Source organism: Sinocyclocheilus grahami, unplaced genomic scaffold (genome assembly GCF_001515645.1).
Source record: "Sinocyclocheilus grahami isolate Dianchi unplaced genomic scaffold, SAMN03320097.WGS_v1.1 scaffold1090.1, whole genome shotgun sequence".
Lineage (NCBI taxonomy): Eukaryota > Metazoa > Chordata > Actinopteri > Cypriniformes > Cyprinidae > Sinocyclocheilus > Sinocyclocheilus grahami.
In genome coordinates this window covers 148373-158645 of record NW_015506269.1, presented here as the reverse complement: position 1 = coordinate 158645, position 10273 = coordinate 148373, and the positions used below count along the sequence as shown (strand labels likewise).

The 10273-nt window shown below is 37.7% G+C and overlaps 1 protein-coding gene and 1 long non-coding RNA gene across 4 annotated transcripts in view; one reads left to right on the top strand and one right to left on the bottom strand.

Moving 5' to 3' along the window:
- LOC107566654 (uncharacterized) lies at positions 1-885 on the bottom strand. Its single transcript, XR_001606534.1, has 3 exons — positions 746-885; positions 570-668; positions 1-427 (listed from the first exon to the last, which is right to left on the bottom strand). It is a non-coding gene; the product is annotated as an uncharacterized lncRNA (long non-coding RNA).
- A 2026-nt stretch (positions 886-2911) lies between these two features.
- LOC107566655 (mitogen-activated protein kinase kinase kinase kinase 4-like) overlaps positions 2912-10273 on the top strand; it is a 107365-nt gene continuing 100003 nt past the window's right edge. For 2 of the 3 annotated variants that reach the window (XM_016252155.1, XM_016252154.1), the window contains exons 1-2: positions 2913-3256; positions 3572-3637. In XM_016252155.1, the coding sequence (XP_016107641.1) occupies positions 3200-3256; positions 3572-3637 (123 nt within the window). In that variant the 5' untranslated portion in view covers positions 2913-3199. Of the gene's footprint in view, positions 3257-3571; positions 3638-10273 lie in introns of all 3 variants that reach the window. The other variant, XM_016252156.1, reaches the window with a different exon arrangement.

The window sequence follows — 10273 nt, the reverse complement described above, 5'->3', positions numbered from 1 at the left end:
CAACCCTCTATAAACCCAAATACAATCCAAGCTTCTCTGCACAAAGTAATCCAAAAAGAAAAAAAGGAAATGACAAACACCCTTCAATTCCTACTACATGTAAGACACACCTCACTCAAAAGTAGTACTCCAAATCAACGGTTAATATCACTGCAAACATAACCCTCATGCAAATAAATAATGCAGGTGTTTCAAAGCATCAACATGTATAAAGGGTACAAAGGTTGAATGGCAACACGAGGCTGGAAGTGATGTACAAATAAGAAAAAACTAACAAACAAGAAAGAAAATAAAACACTCTGCTAGCCAGTCCGATTCACAACGAACATCAAATCTGAATTGCGCTGGAAGCATACAGCGCGCACATACAAGGACCGGCTGGCTGAGGAAATACAACGAACACTGGAGGAACAGCGATCAACTAAACCTAATACAAACAAACAAATAACCAAACACAATTAACAACATTCAAGGAAAAATGACTCCAATTGTTAATTTTTATTTTAAATTTAATTAAAATAATAAAAGCAAAACGCTTACAAATCCTATATAAAAACCTCTGCAATTACCTGCAACACGGCCATCAATCCCGAACTACTTTAAAAAGGTTTTCCAGATCAAAGAAGAATGAGCGTGACCAACCGCAAACAAATCCACGATGTTTACATCTACATTAAAAACATAATATCCTACTTCAATGAAACAAGGCTTTGTTAACACAACAACCAATGTTCGTTTAGCCTACCTGCTCACCCGGACCATGTGCACAATCAAGCACAGAGGTACCACACATACAGAGGACAGCACAATGTTTGCGTCTGCTCACCCAGACCATGTCCGTGCACAAACAAACAAACAGGGAAGTGCTACCACAAAGCGCCTCCACACAAAAAGACCGGACGCAGTCTCTAAGCCTCTTCTTCTTCTTATTCGTTTTTTATTGGCGGCTCGCAATCACCAATTGAGCATTACCGCCATCTACTGAAGCAATGGATCAGAGACTTGAATTCCCTTCTCCAGACCTATCAGAACTCAAGCTTTCGATGTTGCTGCGTGTTCAGCTCCTCCATCTACAGCCGAAGTCGTCTCTAGGCCTCCCTTCCGATGACCACTTAAAAACTCAACCCACCTGCATGGCCACGCCCTCTACTACTAGCCACCTCCCCGGCTACACAAGTAACGACTAGATAATTTGGCAACAATAATTAATCGTAAATAATCTTTAAAGTTTTCTTTTTCTTTTTGTAATGCAGATGCCAGCTCTCAGTCTAGGGCTGCCCACTTCTGCACGTGTGAGGAGTCGAATGCCATGACAGCGTATCACATAAAATCAGTTACTGTACGTAATTAAATCCGTTTCCTACCTTTTCTTGTAACTCGATAAAAAAAACATTGCAATGAACATCATCGGAGATGTTTAATTCACAATCATTCTGAGCATGATTTCTGTTGGCGTTCACATCAATCCACAAGTCGTTCTAAGGTTAAGCTATTTTCATTCAGTTCGATGTAAAAACAATAGGCTAAGTATGTCTTGCATCCTTTAATGTTAGCGAACATTGCAAATAAATTGGTTGCAAAACACACTCACGTTTAACTTTTTGTCTGGTAGTTATTAGTTATTACATTACTATATATAAGTATACTATATATGTAATAGCCTAGCCAATGATCACTAGATTTTATACAGATGTTACTATAATGATTCTGTAAATGGTGATCAGCACCCAAATATTGTATATAATGTGGAAGCTACTGCCTTTTGCTTTGGCGTGACATCTCACTTTTTGCAGAGTGCAAATGAGTATCTACAATAACTTCAGAATAGCGGTAAAAATCAAGTTTGAGATCATTTCATTAAAACATCTAATTGCCAGATTTCCATTGCCTGATTTTCTGGACAAAATTTTTTTTCGAAGGGTGCTTTCATACTTGGTTCGATTGCTTGGTCCGAAGTTCCGAACCCGAGTTCGATTGCGAGGGAAGTGTATATGGACAGACCCTCGACCCCTCGATTTTGACAGAGGGAACGAGTCTGATTCATATGCACACTTCTTCTTCTTTTGTTTTTATTGGCGGAATGTATTTGATGAATTCTGAATAATGATTGTAGTATTTCATACAACAAGTCCTCTCTACTCCTGGAGTTGCAACATTTTAAACTCATTAATGCTGCACATGAATCTGATGCAATTACCACTGGCCTGACCTCCTCTACCCATTGCAAAGCAATAATCATGGCCATAATTTTACATGCATATACAGATATATCATCGGTAATTCTCTTTCCACACTCAACATTAAACTCAGGGATTACTACTGCTGCTGCTGCTCTACCTGTTTTAGGATCTTTAGAACCAGGTATAAATCTGTAAATAACTGTAATAATTTCCTCTGATGTATGAATTAAAGATCTTATAATTTCCCCCATATTCATCTCTCATCAGTTCTAGGAGGCTAAAATCTATCTCTGGCTGTGGTAAAAACCAAGGAGGTAATATGCACACTTCAGGCCGCTCCATAGACCACAATGCAACACGTTTGTGACGTCATCACAGATCGCTTTAATTTATCCCCACCCCAAACAACTCTATAATATATAAATTATTTTTTAAAACATTTATAACAGCCCAAACATACCTATATACATATAGAATGCTGCACCAAACAAATTCATAAGGGATACATTTTAAACAATAAAACAATTTTACTCAAATTTTACTTTTATTTTGTTGGTAAGATTGAGTCCAAGACTGTTGTTTATTTTTCCCGACACCATTGTTAACAACTGTTAGCAGTAATGATTCCATTATTATTAATAAAATACACATCAGTAATGTTGAATATGAACAGTATTATTTTTAACTATTATATTACAAAATGATTCCCACGTCACAGTTGAACTACAAAACAAAGTATAAGCTAGTTTACAGTGGAGTAATTTAGACACGGTTTGCGATCGGTTCCACCGAGTCCTAAAAAAGGACCATCTAAAACGATTCACTAGCGAATCGGTCATCTCTGCAGGACACGGAGCTACTGCTCCAATCCCCTCGAACGCAAAATGAATTAATAGCGTGTGTCCTGCACTAGAGAAATGTAGCTACAGTAAACAAAACGGACACAGGTAGTTACGGGCGACGGTGTACAGCGGAGTGAAGAGTCCTGTTACAACAAACATTATTTCTACAAATGAAAGATGGCGAACGACTCTCCAGCGAAAAGTCTAGTAGACATAGACCTTTCTTCACTACGGGTGAGTAACGTTAGCCTGTACCGACTACATTAGCTTGTTTTCATTGTGTTTTGCAGTAGATACAGATGATTTCAGAATCTTCGAACGTATCGCAGTCTTTGTTTAAACGAGAGAAAGCGTTACAATCATAATATATATAATTTGTGGAATGGCCATCGTTTAAGAGTTTCGATATTTCCTTTGTTTGAACTCCACTAGCATGCGTGTTAAATACACAGCCAGGAGAGCTTTATTGTTAAATCCATTGTTTGTTTTATTTTAATGTACATGGACATAGTTTCTCTGTTTTTATACTTTCCTTTTGTTTCTCTCTAGGACCCAGCCGGGATTTTTGAACTGGTCGAAGTGGTTGGAAATGGCACATATGGTCAAGTCTACAAGGTTGGTTTTTAAAATCTAACTTTAAATTAATACTTTTTAAAAGGTGTTATTATATTGAAAATGGACGTTAAATGGGTTCTTCAAACCTAAAGGTCTGGTTTAAGAACCTAGCATGGAGTGGTCGAGTACACTTGTGGGAGCTGCAACTTCTTTAACCATAATTTAGCATTGCAGTTGTGTTTGGGATGAGGTTTTCAGGGTCCACGCGGGTCCTTAAATGTTAAATTCAGTTTCAAATTAAAATGTAAAGTAATAAGAGTCTTCAATATCTTAAATGGCATAAATTCCAATTATCATCAAGAGGTATTCATTTTGGGGAATAAAAAACAGGAATCGAGATATGGTTTAATATGATATTTATTCAAAGTCAAAACGCGGCGCTGTTACACTTTCCAATCTACGCAAGTGGGAGGGACTTACGACGCTGGACCTCGCAAATAGGCAGGGCTTGTGCGCTCTAAATGACAATGGCATGTACCGACAGGAATAGAGCCCGACCGATATGGGGGTTTTGAGGGCCAATACCGATATTAGGCAGTTAAAAAAGGCAGATATTCTTTGTGTAGGCTATATTATAGTACAGTACCCAGTGCTTAATTTGAGCCGGATCCTGTTCCGGAAAATGTCAGATTTTGGATTTTTGCGTTCCGGTTTTTGTTTTTAAAGATCTGGCATTAACAAGTGCATTAGATCGTGACAGTGCGTGCGTGCATACGAGACAGAGCGATTGCGGGTTTATGTAGATGCATTTGGAACATGATTTGTAGATTATGTATTGATCCTCAACATTATTTTTTATATTATTATTATTATTACACTTTCTTAAGGTCAAAATCGCTCTCGTTGATTGGTACTACTGCTTAACCCATTCTCTCCACTCTTTTGTGAGCAGTGGAACGTTTGGAGAGAGTGTATTAGTACCAGAAATACCAGAAATAATACCAAATAAAGTTAAATATTATAATATATAAACACTATAATCATAGCCTAATTCCCCTCACTCCAAAACAAATCATTTAAATTTAAAGGTATGCAGAACAGATCAAGAAAGAAAAATATATAAAGCTAATGAAACCAAAACTAAACTGAAAGTACCGTTGGGCTCACGTACCCCTCTCATTGGCACAAATCCAATGTTTCCATATTCGCAATGTATTTCAATGTTAAACTATTATTTATAATGTAGACTAGGCTTCATGCGCGTTCACATATTGACGGAAAAAAATCATCCTCTTATGCGCAAAAATGCGCTTGGCATAACAGCAGCTGTATACCGGTTATACTACTGACTCTTTAAATTGATATGTTTGGCTGACTGTATTTTTTTATTTTGATAATGAACAGACTGCGATGGCAAGTGTGAATTGCTAGAATATGTGGCGCGCGTTTTGTGTGTGTGTGTGTGTGTGTGTGTGCGCGAGGCACCGGCGCGATCAAACTGCTGACACATTAAATACTCAGTTTTTGGTCATACAGATAAGAGTAAGACAACGCAAAGTGTTTATAAAAACAAAAAAATGAACCAACACTAGCTTCTCTATTTCTTTTCTTTTTATTTATTATACAACTAACTAAAGCAAAAAAGGCCTCTAACACTTTCTATTCTATCTGTTTTCTTTTTATTTATTAGGCCTAGGGTAAACGTACCTATTAAGCTCAGGTACCCATTAAGCACACTTCCATATTTGAGATCAGATTATAAAAAGAAAAAATAATGTATTATCATACTTGATGTCTTAACAAATTGATGTGTTTGTTACTACATACCTCCTGTAATTTCAAATCAATCAGATGATTGCACACTGAGATATGGGTCTCCATGTGTTCACACTGTCTGGCCGCCATTTTGAAAGCTGTCTGAAAACTTTCACCAAAAGAGGAGCCCCTTAAATGTGCATTTTTAAAATATATTTAAGCCTTTATTTTGGGTAAGTTTCACTACTTATTGTAAAATTAAGGGATTAATGTTTATACTTTTTTTACATTATAACCTGGATGGAACTTGGATGTTTGAAATAATTACAGTTAGATCCAAAAGATAGTTTTAGCAACACAGCGCAGATGCTACAGAACACAGTTAGCTGACTAGCTGTATAAGATTGTGTTACGCTAATATATTACTTCACAGGCATTATTGGCTTGTACTTTTAAACCCATAATATTATAAATTGACAGTTTATTGCTGGTCTGGGGTTTTACAGTGCTGTAATTTTTAAAGATTTCATATTATTTTAAGGTGAGCTTAAAGGCTACACTACTATGAAAATCACACAGCTTCAGTGTGACATCAGTAAGTAAATGTACAGCACTCTCTCCCACCTTCAATACCATGACTAGGCAAGGCACCAAACCCCCAACTGCTCCCCGGGTGCTGCAGCAAAAAATGGCTGCCCACTACTCCGGGTGTGTGTTCACGGTGTGTGTGTGTGCACTTTGGATGGGATAAATGCAGAGCACTAATTCCGAGTATGGGTCACCATACTTGGCCACATGTCACGTCACATTTTTTTTTTATTTTTTGCAGACTCTCAATAAAAAGAACATTTGTGTTTTTGTAATTAAGCAAACAAACAGGATGCACGTTCTGTCATTTCGGTTATCTGGTCCCTTTCCGTTAACTTGTTTGCGGATTGCCGCGCCTCACATCTGTTTTATATCTGTTAATTATTTATGTCAGATCTTTTTAGCATATTTATAACTTTTCTATGTAGATTATGATTGTATTTTATTTTTATGGAAACAAATTTTGTTATTGTTAATGTAAGTTACATATATTTGCCTTAAATCATCCTGGCGACCCATTTTTACACAGGGTTTGAAAACCTAGGCTGTATAGTTAGGTTAATGCAGAAACTTGTGAAAGATGCTCCTATAGTTGTGTCATCACTGTTTAGTGACATCACTGAATGTTCCGGAAAACTGAAGTTGTATTGTCAGTGTCGGTCACGGCGCCTTTTAACGGCTGATTTGGATCCGGCAATGTTTAATTTACAAATTAAGCACTGACAGTACCAGTAAAAAGTTTGGACACTTTCCCATTTGTGTGTCCAAACTTTTGACTGGTACTATATATAGAATGCAGTATATACATAAACAGAATATATATATATATATATATATATATATATACACACAAACACAGTTTTTCCAATGATCATGTAATGGAGGCACAGGGTATTTAACAATACACTTTATTATCCAATATGAGTCTGACATCAGTGCACTGAACAGTAAAGTTGTAAAGTTTATTTAACTTTATTTCAGTTCAATTCTATTCAACTTTATTCCATTGAAGTTTATTTCACTTCAGAACATTCATTCATAGATTTGCGCTACGCCACTTCACACACAGATGAAACTTACTAGAGAAGTGTGACGACATGTGGGTTGTTGACATGACATGGCATTTTCACTGTCCCACAAGATAAAATGAATATAATTAATATTGTAGTTATTTAAAATGCAGTAAATCAATAAACATTTCTTTGTCCTAGATCAGGGGTAGGCAAGTTCGGTCCTAGAGAGCCGCAGTCCTGCAGAGTTCAGCTCCAACCCTGAAAACAAAACTCACCGGCCTATAGCCTTAGTAATTCTGAAGACATTGATTAGCTTGTTCAGGTGTGTTTGATTAGGGTTGGAGCTGAACTCTGCAGGACTGCGGCTCTCTAGGACCAAACTTGCCTACCCCTGTCCTAGATGGACCTGTTGTTATAAAATCTGCTGTGTTATTCGGTTTTTTTTTTCTACATTTTTGAGCCAAATCTCAAAATTGTCCTATGGTGTGACTGTCTCTAGCATAGTTCAATAAATTACAACTTTTATAAATTAAAAAGAAAAGCATAAAAATGGTAATAAATACCTCCGTCATAATTTTACAAGTGTCTATTTTAGTAAATGGCAATTTTTTTCATCCATACATTTCTGAAAACGTAGGAACTTGATACATTTTGTCTCTGAAAACCATGTCCTCATTTTAAATCGGCTAATTCCAGAGAAAACTGTTGAAAAGAGAAAAATTAGTTGAAGGACCCCATTCATTATCATGTTACTGAAGCTTCCTGTCAAGCTCATGACATAAGCACATGGTCAATTTTTGTTTCAGAATTGTTCAAATATTTAACTTTTTTGGAACCACTACAAAAGTGTTACTTTTTGTTGTCCTTTGGTGTGACACCCCTAAATTATATATTTTTAATTAAACTACATAATCATGGAAAATTATGCAAATGTGTCTTTCAAACCGCTAATGACAGGTTAGCTTAGAATAACAAGGTCATTAATTGACAGAAAAAGGCTGAAAAGTCCTTTGGTGTGACAGAAAATGTCCACCGGTGTGACGCCTGTTCTGTCACACCATAGGACAAAGATGTCACACCAGAGGACAAGGTCTCTTTAAAAAGCATTTTAAATAATTAAATAAGATTTGTTTTACTCCTTTTGATTCTTTTTTGATCACTTTCAGTGTTCTTAAATGCAATAATTACATTTAAATTAAACCATTTTCTGATGTTTTTACAAAAGACTTGTACTGTTATAAAGTGTTATGAAAATAAGTATAAAATGTGATACCAGGGCTGGACGATATGGCCATCATTTATATCACGATATACTTCTTAATTTAGTCAAGTCTGCTTTATTGTCAATTCTTCCACATGTACAGCACATACACACAGAGAATTGAAATTGCGTTACTCTCAGACCCTTGGTGCATACAGATAACATAAATACAGATTAAATACAAAATACAACTATACAAATAAGGTAAAATGTAAAAATATGTATATAAAGCACAAGGCATATGGCAGATAGTGCAAACCAGTAAAGTAAACAGCAGATATAATGATTGTAGTGCAAAAAAAATTTGTAGTGCAAAAGAGCTTATTCAGACCAGCCAGTTGCACAGCGAAGTGTTGAGCCCCAGCTGGACCAGTTTGTGAATGAGCTGTTGAGGGATGATTGTGTTGAATGCTGAACTGAAGTCTATGAACAGCATTCTGACGTATGAGTCTTTTTTGTCCAGGTGTGTGAGTGCTGAGTGGAGGGTAGTGGCGATGGCGTCATCGGTCGAGCGTTTGGACCGATATGCAAACTGGAAGGGGTCCAAGGAGGGGGGGAGGGCAGACTTGATGTGGTGCATGACTAGCCGTTCAAAGCACTTCATGAGGATGGGGGTAAGTGCAATTGGACGGTAGTAATTGAAGCAGGATGGAAATGACTTCTTCGGGACTGGAATGATGGTGGTAGCTTTGAAGCATGTGGGGACAACAGCCTGACTTAGCGAGATGTTGAAAATGTCTGTGAAGACATCGGTGAGTTCCATTTAGTTCGATACGATATAATTCAGATATCGATATGAACACTATTTTAAAAAAGCCTCATAAAAACTGCCAAGAACACCCACAACGGATGTCTGTACCTACAAACTAGAGCCCGACTGATATATCGTTTTGCCGATATTATCAGCCGATATGAGCCTGTCGCCGATATATCGGTATCGGTATGCCGCCGATATGACTTTTTTTTTTTTTACAGAATCTTATTAACAGTAGAAGTAGAGTTGGTCCCATCAGGCTAACGTGACCGTCACGACTCATGCAGCTGTAAGGTTTTCTTTTTCTTTTTGTTTTCACTTGAGATCTTTACAACGCATTACATTAGTATTTCATGGCACACTCATTTTATGCGGTTTTGGTGCCACCTATTGTTGTGGGTGTATTATTGACATGTCAAAGTCTAGACCCTGAATATAAGATGACCGCGTTTTTTCAGATGTATTTCCAAGAAAAAAACATTGTATTATATTCGGGACAATACGATATAATGCAGATAATGCATTGAAATGGTGTAATTACTTAGTTTGTCCAGCAGAGCGCGCTCCTATGTTTGCTACTGGCGACCTGGATGAAAGTCTATGGAAAACCATTGAAACTTTGAACGGCCATATCTCCGTAACGGCGCGGCCATTCCGCACCAAATTCGGGGGATCCCTTCAGCTCGAGGAACCCTCTCGAACGTGAATCGAGTGTATGTCTCGAGACCCTCTTTCGAATGAGACCACCCCCGCATGGATAGCCCCCGGGGTTTGGGAGTTACGGATGGCTAAATTCGCGGTCCGGCGCCGACCGATCTAGCGATCCCGGGGGGCTACCGACGCGTGGAGGGTGGCGTTCGAGAGGGCTCCTCGAGCTGAAGGGATCCCCTGGGTTTGGTGGAGATCCACTGGCGCGTTCGCGAGATAGTGACACCAGTCAACACTTTCCCTTCAGTAAGGAGGTTTCTTGTTCAGGCAGCATTCACGCGTTGTCTTATTCGACCGTAAGTGCCCTGCGAAGTGGACTTCACATGAAATTCCGCCATGATTCCAGTTCCAAGGGAACGTACACGTTACATTCAAAGGGCATTAAAGTGCGCGAGACGTGAATTTATATTGTATTTATTTACAGAGGTAGGGGAGAGCGGGGCACAAAGGAACACTTTGACTTTCTCAGTTTTTGTAAATCCACATGGAGTTCAGAATATATATATATATATATAATATATATATATAATTTTTTTTTTTATTTTTTTTTATCCACAGTAATTTTACACTTGTCTAGTACAAATATGTCGCTTTGTTTCATAATTACAGTGTATACG